The following is a 14,733-nucleotide window of genomic DNA, read 5'->3' on the forward strand; positions in this document are numbered from 1 at the left end:
CCAGTTTCATAGTCTTATTGCGTACGTCTTAGACGTTTTTGATACCTCGTGCAAAAATGTTCCCTTTTACTGTCCCAATGTGTTTGTAACTTTCTAATTGCGTTAATTGTATAATGATGCTGTGATATTTTTCTCCAATTCCCCACCGGGAAGGATAAATGCTTCCAATGGGTTTTATAATGCCGGGTTGGTGATTAGACGATGCAGAAGAAGTGGGGCCATATTTTTTGCCATCTCCCCTCTGTTCCTCGTGCATCAATCCTTCTTGTCGTAGCTCCTTTTCCCCGCACATCGCAAAATGTGAATTGTGTTGCCCTTTCCCAATCAGCATCAATTAGTGCGCAATCGATTGCCGTTAGGGCTTCGCATAATTTACTTTCACTGTGGTGGCTCGTGGCCGGGAATCAACCCACCACGGAGAAGGGGGTAGAGATGGTTAGCGTCCATCTCCTTTGCCTCCACCCGTGTGCAACGTGTTCCAACCAACCCAGAGATATGGCATGCGTACTTCCCCCGTTTTATTCCAATGTTGGATGGATATCATCTTTTTGCTCTGTGTGGGTCTCTCCGGTTGGAAAAAATACTCCCATGCTTTATCATTTCTTGGGGTTTTTTGTTTTGCAACGGGAAAATCACCACCCGTGCGTTGTTCTGCAAAAAATACCCCCTCACCCGACCAGCTCCCAACTCGTCGGCGTCTTTCATTGTGTACGCGCGTGCACTATTTTTGAACTACTCGAGCAACAGTATGGCCGCGGGCACGTGTCAGTAAAAATAGTACCGTACAGCGTACTGCTGTAGGGTGGAGCGTGGTTTAAGTAGATTTGCAGAATGGAATGGTGGTGCTGCCAGTTCAGAAGCTAAAGGAGAGATTATAAACTAAGCCCACTGGTATTGCAAAACTAATAAACACTGGCATGCTCTTGTCCATTTATGAATGCAACCCGATTTCACGCATTGGATGCGTGATTGAAAGTATACTAACGTGAAGAATATTCGTATAGTTTAATATTTCCATATTTTATAGTATTTACATTACTGCATGAAAACTTTTACCAGTGCCAGGGAAATACGGGAAATACTCTATTTTCTAGTGTTTTGATATGGTTGAATTTGAAAGTAATTCGCTTTTTGTGATTTACCACATAAATGTTTCATTTTGTTTTTGTTCTTTGTAGTATAAACATTTTAATAAGAAATATATTAGATTTCAAAAGTTATTGAATTATTTATTACATTCATCTCAGTTTACTTGTTTGTTTGTTTAATTTTTCAATTTACTTTAAAGCTTGATGTAAAAATTGAATTCACCTTTTTATGAATTGTTTGCAGCCTATTCGTACCTCGTAAGTGTTATGCAATGAAAAAGGTGTTATTACACGCAAAAATGTATTTAACTTACAATTTTGACTAATTTGAACCATGTTTAAAGATAGACCAACAACTTAAAATATGCAGTTGTAGTAAATCTATCTCTTAAACATCTTCATAGTTTTTTTTTTTTAAATGGCACGCGCCAATTCACTGATTGGAGCAATTATCTGGAAGTGGAACGATAGTAAGTCCCGGCATCGAACGGATGATATTCTTAGGTTAGGTTTATAATTGTGTCACGAGTGTCCAGGAGCACGCTTGAAGGAGCTGATCAGTTCACCAGACGACGGTTGGCACAGTGTACTCCCCGAAGTGGGATTATCAGCGTAGTACTACGCGGATGCAACCAGAAAATGCTTTCCCTTCGTGCGCTCCTGGGATCCGCTATTGGCGATTGTTGAATCAAAGCCCCCAGACGCTTGTTTATACAACCTTCCGAGCATAATCAGGCTGGAATTTGTTGACGAGCGATTGTGGAGAGCGTTAAATGGACAAAGTATCGATCGCACGCGTACTTCGTCGGCAAAGTTGACTTTTGCTCCGGGTGTCCGGGGTTCGAATGCATCGAAACCGGATGTTTCCAGTAGAAATTCACCACCAGGGGTTTACATCGCCCGGGTCGCCCTTTTGGGTTTCGGTCCAGTCCCGACAATCGAGACTCACGATTTGTAGATGGCAAAAGGGATGGTCTGCACTTTTGCAGCTTCAATTCGGCACAATGAATGTCGGAGGCAGTATTATTTTTAATCACGCTTCCATGGAAGGTTGTTGAGAGTGTCTTTTCTTTTTCGGGCGTTGGCAGTGATTATTGCGGTGACCCGCAATACCAACATCAAAGGTTATCATCCTCGCGTTGGTCTGCATAGTCATTGGCTTGCTATCGCGCGGTTAGCGGTCGTTTGCTGATTGCTGAGTTTAACCTCTTGATTCCGCGCAGCCGCAACGTTCTCACGCGGGCAGAAATCAGAACCGCAGCTTCTACCATCCGACACTACATTGAGGGAGAAAATGGAACACGTGGACTTTCGTCCCGTCGTGTGTACGTCGTTCAGGGCATTACTTTCCCAAGGACAATCGCCATTTTCCCCCTTTCTTTCCATCTCTATCTATCTGGCGAATATATGCGGTAAGTAACCTCACACAAGACCAGATCGGTGCGGTCACACTGACCGCCTGGTCTGTTGCCGGGAGAAACGGGGCCGTTCACAGCACGCACTCCATCGGCCTTCCATGTGGCGCCTGGTGGCAGCGTTGAACTGGAAGAACAAGTCTGTCGACCTTCTTGTCCGCGGTCCGGCGCGCAAGGGTCGCGAGGTGGTTCTTTCACCGGCTCTGCTTGCAGCAGCAGAGTACAGAGTATGTGCCTGTGCACGCCGTTGACAGCTGATTTGAGTTAAATGAACTGTAAATTGCGCCTACCGGTCTTCGGTTTTCGCCAACCTCTACGACCAACCTTGGCGTATACGGAGGTAAAACCGATTCTCCGATCTGCGTCACCAAGCCGGCCAGCAGCACTCCACACATTCTGCTTGCGTCGTTCGTTGGGTTCAGTGTGCGACGCGATGTGCTGAAGGAGTTCACTTTTCAGCTACGCGTGGGTAGGTGTTCTTTATTTATATCCTTCGTCTTAAGCAGTCGACGTTGCCGACGTTGAAAGCTGGACAAGAAGGAGTGTAAAGAGAGAGCGGGATAACTCGTTTTCGGATGAAATGATGTATGCGGGATGGATTTGAAATCTGCTTTGTAAATTTAATGATTCGTTTGATTTACTTCTGCGTACCCTCCTGTTACCCTTGTTGATTGTAAAAACCTGAGCTCTGAGAACAACGTTATTATTATTGCAAACCGTTCCCAAATTATCCATCCATACAATGAATCAAGATTCGCAATCAAAATTTTAAACCAAATTCGTATCGTATGAAACTTGTGAGTCCTAATCTGTTACAAAATCTTGGCTCCTTTTACCTAGTGCACATGAAATAGTTCCTTTTTGTTTTAAACCAACAACTAAAATTTCTTTTTAAATGTGAAAAAGCGAGTGACACCGATTTTTGGAAAGAAAAATTTCTCTGTACCGGAATTCATTAAATTGTGGTTTTCGACATACAAACCACCAGACAGTATTATTCCAGTCCAGTTACGTAAATGTACCATGTCTGAGTGCTCCATCCCGGTTCCTCAGTGGAACTTATGCCTTTCCCTAAGGTGTGTGTGTGTGTTTGTCCCTCGTTTCGCCCCGAAGCCTGACCGTCAAACGAGCTCGTGTCTCCGCCCGGTTGCCGCTGCTCCGGCAAGGGGAAAAGTGAAAATCACCAGCCCCCCTCGGCGCGAGGTGTCCGAATTACTAGGTCACCGACGTACGGCGTGGAAGACGGTGTGGAGGAAAAGCCACCGCTGTCTGTTGGAGTTGCGTCGGACGTTTGCCTTCCGTGTGCCTTTCGATTTTGCAGACAGCAATCAACGGGGGGTGGCTACGGGGGGAGACATCGCCGTTGAGGTCATCATTTTCCCTACAGTGGAGGGTAGGGGGAGAGTGTATTTCCTTTACGAACAGAAGAAAACGGACTCTTGTAATGTCTTGGCAAAGAAAATTGCCAAACTCTCGCGATTTCTGCCGTGTCGAGGTCTTTATGTTTTAACTCTTTAACTTAGCGCTGGCTCGAGTAGGGAAGGGTGTTGGAATCTTAGCAGACAATCGTTTCCAGCCAACTATAACCCCTGGCCTACGTCGGCTTTTTTAAGACCTCTCTTATTCGCCAATTTCAGCGGAGGCTCTTCGTTGCCTGACACTCAAGTAATCTGCTTTTACCTCTTTTTGTGTGTGGTTTTTAGTTCGTTCAATTGGAATCAATCGTCGTCATCATCACGCGATCATCATCGTCGCTGCTGCGGGTCGTTTTCGTAATCAGTAGCATTAGTTTCACCTTTACTCACGTCACTGCTGACGGGTTAATATTGGTAGAACGTCGAGCAGTGGTTAAATTTGCGTTAGCTCCGAGCCCGAGCTGTTTTTGTTCCACTGCTCACCGATTAAGTCGATGACGAGCTGCATGACGCTGTTGATGATGCCACCACAGCAACGAAACCACGTGTTGTCAGTTGGGGCGACTAAAAACACAAATGTGGTTTCAACAAAGAAACGATTTCGGTTTTCGATTTTACATAGGAACTATCAACTGTTATCTGACCAAAGGACAAACCAAAAAACCGAGACGACTTGATGTTGAGTTCCCGTCATCCTTGGATCGACATCCCTCCCGCTTATCTTCGGCTGTCCGCTTCCTCCCTCAAACGTCAATGTAATGCACTCTGCGCCATGATTTCGTGTTGGTATTATTGAAACCTGCCTGATCAACTTTTCGGTGGATTCTTTTACACCAACTCTCCCGCTCGCTCTTACTCGCGAGCAACCTTTTCGCTTGACCATTTGCAACATTTTTTATGTTTCCTTCGTCCCATCGCTCTCGATGCTCTAACGAAACTCGTACATAACGGTTCGGTTCGGTCGACCGTTCCGGAGGGTGCCTCCTGCTGTGCGGTGTTCGGGGTTGGCTGCCTATGTGGAAGTTCGTTTTCCTTTCCGGCCGACACGCACACAGGCGCAGGAAAACATATGATTTGTCAGTACATAGCCAAGCCATTCCCCGGCCCGACAACCACTGGGAGGGGTCTAGGGAAAATCTTCACGCAAAAACCGAGAGTGTTAAAAGATGGGAGCATACGGAGGAGGATGTGTATTTTGATTATCGAGTTTTGCGCTTGGACCTCCACCGTGTGGAGCTTTATTTACTCTGTTTTGTGTTCGAGCATATGTTTTATTTTGGTGAAGAACGATTGTTTGTTGTTGAATACTTGGCCAGAGGTTTCAGAAAACCATTGCTTTTACTTAAACGTAATGTAATTTGATCCTATCTTTAGATCTAATTAGTTTAGGTTATGAGTATATTTTTTTCTTATTTCTTATTCCTACTTAATACTGCTCAATTTGACGATTGGACTGGGTGTGTTCTACCAATGTTCCAATGTTTATTGTTTGTATTGCGATCGGCTCGCATTGTTCTGGGCTCGCATCGCAAAAAATGCACGTTTGGAAGGTCGATGAAGCGGAAAAGCGATTCCCTTCCATCCACTTCACCTCGCACAACTTGAATTTCAAAGGCCCTAGCCCTCCATGGGGACGACTCCCGCTGAACAGAGTTAACCCATTAGCATGATTGCGATCAGAAGTGAATTGGATCCGACCCGTCCAACCGTAACGTCGGTAGTCAGTCCGCTCACGTGCTCGTACGATTCTTCCGCATACGATTAGAGGGGTCTCCATAAGTGGCGAACAAATGGTGCCTCCTCGTCCCTGCAGTCATGGAAAATCACTGCCTACCATTTTCCCCACCACCAAGCCGCTCGCTGTGGACTTGCTCTTCCCGGGAACTATCTTAATGTGCATGTCACGGGACTGCTAGAACGGAAAACGCTCCGTAATTCTCCCAGAAATAGACACACAAACATCAACACACGCCTAGTTCGTGACCCAGATTTTGCACCACACAAACTCCGGCAACTGCTGCTCGTTGGCAACAAGCACACACAGTTATGCTGCGCTCCTTAAGCTGTGGAGAACGCGCTGCCACATTGGTGGAGGGTGGTTGAGGGACCCCTAGAACATCACAACATAACCCACATCGGGCAGCACGAGGGTTGACACCGAGCATTTTCCTCCCTAGCAGCAGGTAGAGTACATAAGAAAGCACGCATCACCCGAAGCAACAATATGCTGCCTTTTGACGCAAGCAACATAGAGAGCGAAAATAATGTTAAGCTTGCGGTGTTGAGAAAGAGTAAATGAAGAACTCGTGCACAAAAGGAGAGCGCACGAGGAAAGAAAAGAATACACAGCAGTTTCCCAAACATCTCCCACGTGGGCAAGGGGATACAGGGTGGGCAGGGGGCCATCCCCCCCTGCACACAACAACCCGATGCCCGCAGCTCATGCTTCAGTTTTCCCCTTCGTCGCATACACCGTTTTATGATGCCTTCTTCTCGACGGGCTCTTAATTCCCTTTCACTCTCTATGTGGAGCATGGTACTGTTTTCCATGTTTCTATCATATCTTTTCTACCCACCACCCCTCCCACTGCTTCTGTTAACGCTTCAAAAGTCGACACTTCTCGGCATGCTCGCGTGTCCGCAATTTACCGTGGTCCATCTCTTCGGGACTTGTGCCGGGCTGAATAATAAATGTGACGATGTCAATCGACCTCGAAGGAAGAGCGAAGAGGGCGAAGGTGGTGGGCGCGACACAATTTTCTAGACGAGAGGTTCGTTATGGATTTGAAACTATTTTTAAAGCGATTGTTATGAAGGATGCCTACGGCGCCTTCAGTCGTGTGGTGTAATGTTGACTTCATTTTTGCACCTTTTACAACAAAACAATTGCAACAAATTATTATCAGTTTTTCTTTCCGTTTTTTTCTTCACACTTGAGTTGTGACTAATGAATCTTTCGATGAGATGCATTCATAAGTCACGAATCAGAATAACCCAATACTACTTCACAATCCTATTTGGACTGTGTGACATAATTCTCCGTTTTCCATGATCGTAGCAACATAGGAAATCAAATGAGATAAATTAATCTGAATTAGCGCTCACACATCCACACTCATCAGGTTTGTACATTTTAATACTGGTAATTGTTATTTTCGGTGGCAATATGCCACCCCAACCCGATAAAAGCAGCACGTTCCGAGTGTAGCAGAAATGTGTTAGGGAACATATCAATACATCCGTCGTTGTTGTGTTTCTTTTTTGTGTTCGTTGTAACACCTTGATGGAATGCTGCCAATAGGGAATGCTGCCCTTGTGTAGAAGTCCTTGACTAAAGAGTCCTCTTAGCTTCCTTTCTGGTTGTGGTACGTAGTTGGCAGACAATCAGGGGGTAAATAGTCCAAATGCAACTTATGTTATGGCTAATTAAATGGACATCACCAGCGGACGCCACGGGCGACAAAATAGTTATCGAAAACATCTTCAGTCAATCAGTTCTATAACGGATTGAGGAGCAGTGTGGCAGAATCGATCGGTGACCCATAAACATTGAACCACCCGAAATCGACCCCAAAACGCACGACGTTGTGCTTGAGGAAAGCGATTCAAACATTGGAAAGCCGTTTGGTTGCCCCAGCAGTGCGTGTATGCATAAACGTTCGGTATGGAATATGTTGTGGCCGCCTTAAGTTTGCGGCAGGTGGGAGGAGAGGGATAACCGCACACGTTGGTGGTTGCATAATTTATGTACAGCAACCAATCACCTGCAACTGTGCTACCGAATCTCTAGCAAAAGGCGTGTGTGTATGTACTGCATGTTTTCAAAACGACTGCACGAGGGAAGGGGTTCCTAGGGCTGAGCTTCATTATTTACCCCAACTGGTGCTGCTAGATTGATTGGATTTTTTGTCGCCATTGCGTGGGTATTTCACTTCGAAGGCCAACTCTAAACTCGTTAGGCAACAATTACTGAAGTGACTAGAGAGTCGATCGCCACTCTCTTTCTCTTTCAATGCTATGCCACGTGGTGGCATGATTTTGAGCAGATTTAACCTCATATCTTGTTTCTCCTCCCCACTTCCAGATGCACAGCGGTAGCTCCATATCACCGAAACACCCCGCCATTCCGGTTTCGATCGGCATCGCCTCGCTGGTGCTGGAGGGACGATCGTCCGCGCTCGATGACAGCTCGATCCACGCCAGCTCCCATGGCTCTGGAGGTGGTGGCGATGGTGGTGGAGGAGGCGGAACGGGAGCTGGCGGAGCGGGAGGATCTTCGAACGGTGGCGCGACCGACGAGGATGGTGGGTTTTGTGGCAAAAAGCGACCATCTTCTTCGACCACCTCATCTTCATCGGCTGGAGGACCCTCCGGGGGAGGCAGCGCATCGTCGTCGGGTGCGTCCACACTGCAGGAGTGCAGTCTGCTGGCCATCACCGAGGCGCACAAGCTGGCCAACGCCACGACCACCAACTGTCACATGACGGATGCATCGCAGCGTATTAATCTGAAGCTGCAGCAGATCCGCTCCTCCTGCCCTGGGACGAGCAAAGACGAGGTGCACCATCTGGTGACGGTGTCCGGGGAACCGGGCAGTGGCCGGGGCCGCTCAACGATGGACGATGGCGAGAGTCCGTACGGCGATATGATGTACGGTGTCGAAACGTTCGTAAATATCGCGTCGTCTTGGTCACACGAAGCCGGCCCATCCGCGTCGTCCTCCGCTGTCATCTATAGTGGATTCGAGAAGATGAACGTGCTCGGTACCGTGTCACCGATCAAGAATCACCCGATCGGTAACAGCTTCATCAACTTTTCCTCATCCTCACCCAACTCATCAATGGCGGCAGCGGCGGCCGCAGCAGCTGCCGTGGCATCCTCGGCTTCCCACTCGCGTAAATCAACCGGCAGCAGTAGTTCTATCAAGCAACAACAGCAGCAGCAGCAACGCCCCCGGGAAGGCCCTCACTGTGAGCAGTTTCTGAAGAAGATTGGCCTGAACAAACCCGATAGCTCCGAAGGGCCCGAGCATTGCTGTAGTTATCGTAATAAATACGTAAGTAGTACTGTTCGTTGTACAAGAAAGTTTAGGTCTTTTTTCGGCCATCTAACGGATTCTTTGGCTACCCTTTTCTCTTTCAGTGTCTTCGTTGGCAGGTTTACTTCAAGCAGCTTTCGACGATCCTGACGAACGGTGAAGCGGTGTGCATTGAGGTGTACCTTGGTCCGGAAAACCACACAATCCTTTTGGAACAATGGATTTTGAAGCTAGTGATGACGTAAGTTATCTAGTGTTGAGTGTAATTTTAAACTAAACTCATTGTGCGTCTTCTTAAACTATTCAGGAAATCGCCCACCACTATGACCCTGCAGTCGCTGTGCGCCGCCATTCGTAGCCAGCTGTACTTCTCCCAGATCTCCGCCTGGACGGATCTGATCAAGAACTCGCTGGAACCGGAAATTTTTAACCATCCGCGCATCAAAAATGTTTCCCCGATGATGAAGGGTCCTTCTTCCGCGGCCAACGCCACCACCACCGGCAAAGCTTCCTTTCTATCTCAGCAGGCCAAACTGGACATACTGTTCCGCATTCGCACGTACGATAGCACTGCATGCTTTAACGAGAAACCGCTCGTACACAACTTCCCGGACGCGAGCGTGGCCGACGGGTTTGTTATACAGGTATGCCTGAAAAGTTTGCCCCGCCTGGACCGCATCCCGGGCATCCACGCGGCGCTCGATGCGACTAAAATGATCGGCGCCACCGGCACGGCCGGGATACTGTCGGGCGATCGACTGGATCGGCTTCCGTGCCACGAGAAGGGCAAGCATCGGTGCGCCTTTCGGGAGTTCGAGCTGGACGATGACGAGGAGGGCGAGGCCGATGATCCGCGCATGGGAGAAGGGGACGAAGGGATACCGGGTATGTTGCTCACATCGGCGGCCGCCATCAGCCATCGTGAGAAGCAGCTGCTAAAGTACAAGAAGCGCATGCAGAAGCGAGAGAAGAAAAAGAAATCGTCCGGGTCGTCGTCGTCGGTGGCGGAATGTATCGCAAGATTTGCTGTTGCTTCAAGTTGTGTTGGTGGTGGTGGTGGTGCTGGTGGTGCATGTAGTAGTAGTAGTAGTGGTAGTGGTGGAAGCCTCAGCACCAGTAGCCGTAGCAATACCAACGGCGCCAGGCACGGATCCGCAGCGGACAGTTCGGCTTACGCATCACCGATGAGCTACAGTAGTTGTAGCAATGGGAGTGGAAGCGGAACAGGTGGCAGCATCAGCAAATCCCCCGCCAAAGGTCCGTATGGGATCGGTGGTGCGATTGGGAATGGTGGCACCACGACGGTGGTGTATCCGAATGGGACCACCAATGGAAGCTGTACCAATGGAAACTGCCACAATGCTTTAACGTCCTCAATCAATTCGATCCAGCCCCCACTGTACTCCTCGAACCAACAGCAAAACGGCGGTACTGCGATGATGGTCTGCTGTGATGATCGGTACCAAACGATCGCCGCCAATTCTAAGTCCACACAGACGTCGGCTGCATTCCCAGTGGTCACTGATGGTGCTGTGTCATTTGTTTCATCCGTCGCCACACAAACCGACGGTGGTGGGGCTACGACTTCGGCGAACAATTATTGTGCCGACTGCTGTCGATCTCGGGTGGAGGAGGAAAAATCCGTGTCTAGTTATTCCGCTGGCAGCATAAACGGTCCCGTGAAGGTGGTTCTAGGAACGGGCCCCGTCGGTAGCAGCAGTAGTAGCACAAACAGTGATAGACATATGCAATATTTTAACGATTACTATACATCTTACGATATTATCAATGATAACTGTGATAAACGTCATCCAAGGCCGCAAACAGCAAGTGCCCACCACTTGCGGGTGGTGGATGCACCGATGGAAACTTCCATCACCACCACCGGGAGGGAAGGCGTAGCGTTCCCTGAGAAGATGGTGGCCGAAAACGGTACTCGTCCACGACCGTGCTTCATAGTCGGTGGCGATGGCTACGAGGGAGACGAAGATGAGGGCGAAGGCGCTGGTAAGGCCAGTGGTGTAATCATGCCAAACAGTGGAGGAGACGAACGTCCACTGCAAAAGGGTGACCTTTTACTTCAAGCCATCCAAAGAACTGCCACCCTGAACAGTGTTGGTGGAAGGAACAAGAACGGAGGTTCGTTTGCGACGGAAGTCAATCACTCCCAGGTGATGGATGATGGTGGTGTGCTATCGGAGCAGAAAAAAAGTGGTGGTCATGCATTAAATAACAACAACTACGTTACGGCAAACAACAATAACATCGGAGAGGGTAGCCCGAAAATTTGCTCCAAAGGTGATCGAGAGGTGGGCATACCCTGTGACGAAGGCGGGAAACAAAAGGAACCCAACGGCGGTAATGCCACCGAGCACTGGCAACACCACCAACACCAGCACGAAGCTGGCGATGGAAACGGTGGGTCGGCGGTAAAGTGTGAAAGAAGCGAATGTGATACCTTCAGCAAGGAAAAGTTAGACTTAGGTGACTGTCGTCTGTGTAAGCGACAAAAAACGAAACATAATTTTAAACTGAATCTTACCAACCTACTATCGTCGGCGGTTATGAAGGTGACATCTGGTCGCGACCGCGGGCTGGTATCGGTGGCCCCTCCGAAAAAACCGATCATCACGACGGTCGTTGACTGTGGCTCGACACCGCCCGGTTGCCGGCGAACGCTGTCGGAAAGCCTGGTCGGTCATCTTACCCTTCCCGTTGGATGTTCGAAGGGTGGCGCTGGAGCACACGGATCCATGGCGGGAGAGGAGGGAGCCTGTTGCGGTGGTAACGGCCGAGAGGAAGCCAACAACGATCTTTACCCGATCGGTAGTGCGGACATCAGTCCGGGCGATAGTCCGATGTTGAGCAGCTCGACTGGAGCCGTCGGAAACGGTGGCGTTTTTACCTTCGATCAGATGAAATCGTATCGGCGTGCGTTTTCCGAAGATGTTATCGATACAATCACCACCAGTACGAGCAATGGTCGCAGCCACATCGTCCAAACCTCGGAGGATAGCACCGAGGAAGATGATGATACGAGTGGAGACAATGAGAACGAGCACGAACTAGATCTATGCGAGCGTGTTCCGAAACGATGCGGTTGTAATGGGCGTCTCTCCAACGGAAGTAGTCCGCTCGCGATGGAACCGAGCGCCCACACTATGGCACACCATCGGGCGCAAACCTCCACACCTGCGGCACCAAGAAGTGGTGCAGGAAAATGCAAAGAACCACTTTACATCAGCTGCTCGGAGACGGATTGTTCCGTCAGCACGGCAAGCAGTGTATCGCCGCACAAAAAGCAAATCCTTAGCTGTGCCGCGATCAGTGGAGGAGGTTCCGGAAGCCGACCTTTGGAGGCCAATAGGACGGGAGGAGGTGGAAGTACGCCCAACGTACAGCAGCTGATGCAGTATAAATCTTCGCCAAAAATCAATCTAAATTACGTCTTCTGCTTGTCACCGCTGGCACGCGACGATTCCGGTTTTACCAGTGGTAGTAGCCCGGCTACCTCGACCAGCTACCCTGCCACATCTCCAATTGCCATTGATGGCAGTGGAGCGGCGTCGGGGGTAACTCCCGTAGGCAATGGTGGAGCGGCAGGTTGTTTCGGGTCCTCAGGTTCGAAAGGTCCTCGAAGTCAGAACGGTGGGAGCACCAGTCTTTTCCGCTACGACTTCGAAGAAAGCCCAATCAGTCCCATTTCGGGCACGATAAAATCCAAGTCCGCCCCGGCGTTTCCGTTTTCCCCACCCACCACCGGTGCCCTGTCTCCACGGTTTCTGCGCAACGCCCAACAGCAGCGTCTCCATCGCACGCGCTATCCGTCGGAGCGTTCATCAGTCTCGGAGCGGTCATCGATCGGCTCGGATGAACAGCTGTCGGACGACGATCTGCCATACCTGCTCGACTCGTCAAATGGCTACAGTCCTCTTTCGAGACACCAGCTGGCACTGATGAGTGGTGGATCGCCGTTGAAATTGGGACAAGCTGCGATAACCCGCCCGTCACAAATGCTCAGCAAGGTTCTGAATCGAAATCTGTTCAAGTTTGGCCGAGCGCCGATGCTCGGTACGCTCGAGGAGTCGTTGCTGCAGCGTCGCCTGAGCCCAAAGTTTCAAGTCGCCGATTTTAAGGTGCTACTGGGGGCCTCTGGAAGCTTCTGCCCCACGCAGCTAACCATCCCGGTCGCTTCCTACTTCTATGAGCTCCCCGGACAACATCTCACCACACCTTATGTGGTACGTTTTTGTTGTTGTTAATACGTCGCTTCACTCTCTTGCACGATGTTGTTTCGTCGTTACTAATTTTTCTTCTCTTTTTAACGACATTGTAGTGTGAATTACGTCTTCCAAGAAAGGGATACTCGATACCGCGCACTGGCACCGTCCAGGCAACGTTGCTCAACCCACTCGGAACAGTGGTGCGGATGTTTGTCGTGCCGTACGACTTTCGCGATATGCCGGCAATGTCGACTACCTTCATCCGACAGCGTATACTAGCTTGCGACGAGAGCAGCCTGAAGTTGCTTGGCAAAAACATCGAACAGCTTAGCAACGCCGAACAGATGAAGCTGCTGCGCTATGCAATCCATTTGCGGTAGGTTTTGGTTCGGTTTGCGCCGGTTGAATCAAATGTATTCCATTTTATTATAATTATTTTGTTATCTTCAGGTTTCAAACGTCGCGATCGGGAAAGTTGTCACTGCACACCGACATCCGTCTGCTGATATCCCGCCGCACGGACTGTGATACGGCTGCTGCCCATGCGAAAAATCTGCTCGAGTCCCCGAACGAACTGAAAGTGGTTACCATTGTACCGGAGAATCCCAAGTTTAGTTTACGTATCGATAAGCAGTAAGCCAGTAGAGCCAAATTTACTTGTTTGACCAACGCTCCGCTCCTTGCAACCGCCAGCATAGTGCGTGATTTTGGTCGCTCTAAATCGCCCTTGAATGGCAGCAGGAGTTCATATTAGCAGCTACTTTTTTGTAAGCTGTCGTAAATGCGCCGGAATACTTCTCATTGGTTGCTTTACGTCAAAGTAAAGGAAGTTTTTAATTGTACCGATTTTATCGATTTTCGAATTGCGAAATCGATTTTTATTACTTGAATTTTTTGTGCAATCAGTTGTGCTGTAAAGTAAGGAGTATATACATTTTTGGTAATTATTTTTTTGAATATCCACCAGCAACAACATGTGATCGAAGCTAGCTGCCCTTTTGTTGTGTTTCATATGGCATCTTGCATTTGTCCTGTATTGGCAAACGAGCATGTCATTGAGGAAAGATTTTTTGGTAAGCGGAAATGTTATCACGAAGTTTCAATGCCAATCAAGATTGGTAGACGTTTGCCTCGTTTTTTTTACTCCCAGACGGTAATTGTAAAACTCTGTTGGGTCATCGTTCTGTTTTGTTAAGGGTGGTTATTTCTACCAAATATTCGGATCCTTTTAAGTATATCAAGACGAGTTGGACGAATCCCTTCCCCAAAGGGAATGGTATGTGGGCAAGAAATGGTCCGGTCTATACCTACGTTCAACAAACCAACTTTTAAAGCGAGGGAAAAGTAATCTGCTAACTACAAGCGATTGTGATTATACGTCAGTTTAGTTTTATGCTTCAACTGTGATTGATGATTACGTCGACGATGAAGGGGTGGAAGGAAAGTGTTAAAATTGTTGCTAGCATTGAACGTAACGTAACAAAAAAAACATAACACAGGCACCTTTTGAGCTTAGATGCAGATTGAGTGTGAAATTGTTTTTGAAGAGGAAAA

At 48.6% G+C, this 14,733-nt stretch overlaps 1 protein-coding gene across 1 annotated transcript in view; it reads left to right on the forward strand.

The window, feature by feature from the left end:
- The window catches only part of LOC131293126 (protein Atossa), a 32,615-nt gene extending 18,487 nt beyond the window's left edge, over positions 1-14,128 (forward strand). Inside the window, exons 2-7 of the mRNA XM_058321204.1 lie at positions 8,003-8,974; positions 9,061-9,197; positions 9,264-9,950; positions 10,035-13,197; positions 13,293-13,555; positions 13,630-14,128. Coding sequence (XP_058177187.1) covers positions 8,003-8,974; positions 9,061-9,197; positions 9,264-9,950; positions 10,035-13,197; positions 13,293-13,555; positions 13,630-13,816 — 5,409 coding nt within the window. The 3' untranslated portion in view covers positions 13,817-14,128. The remainder of the gene's footprint in view (positions 1-8,002; positions 8,975-9,060; positions 9,198-9,263; positions 9,951-10,034; positions 13,198-13,292; positions 13,556-13,629) is intronic.
- The last annotated feature ends 605 nt before the right edge of the window (positions 14,129-14,733 follow it).

Source organism: Anopheles ziemanni, chromosome 2, assembly GCF_943734765.1.
Source record: "Anopheles ziemanni chromosome 2, idAnoZiCoDA_A2_x.2, whole genome shotgun sequence".
In the NCBI taxonomy this organism is placed as follows: domain Eukaryota; kingdom Metazoa; phylum Arthropoda; class Insecta; order Diptera; family Culicidae; genus Anopheles; species Anopheles ziemanni.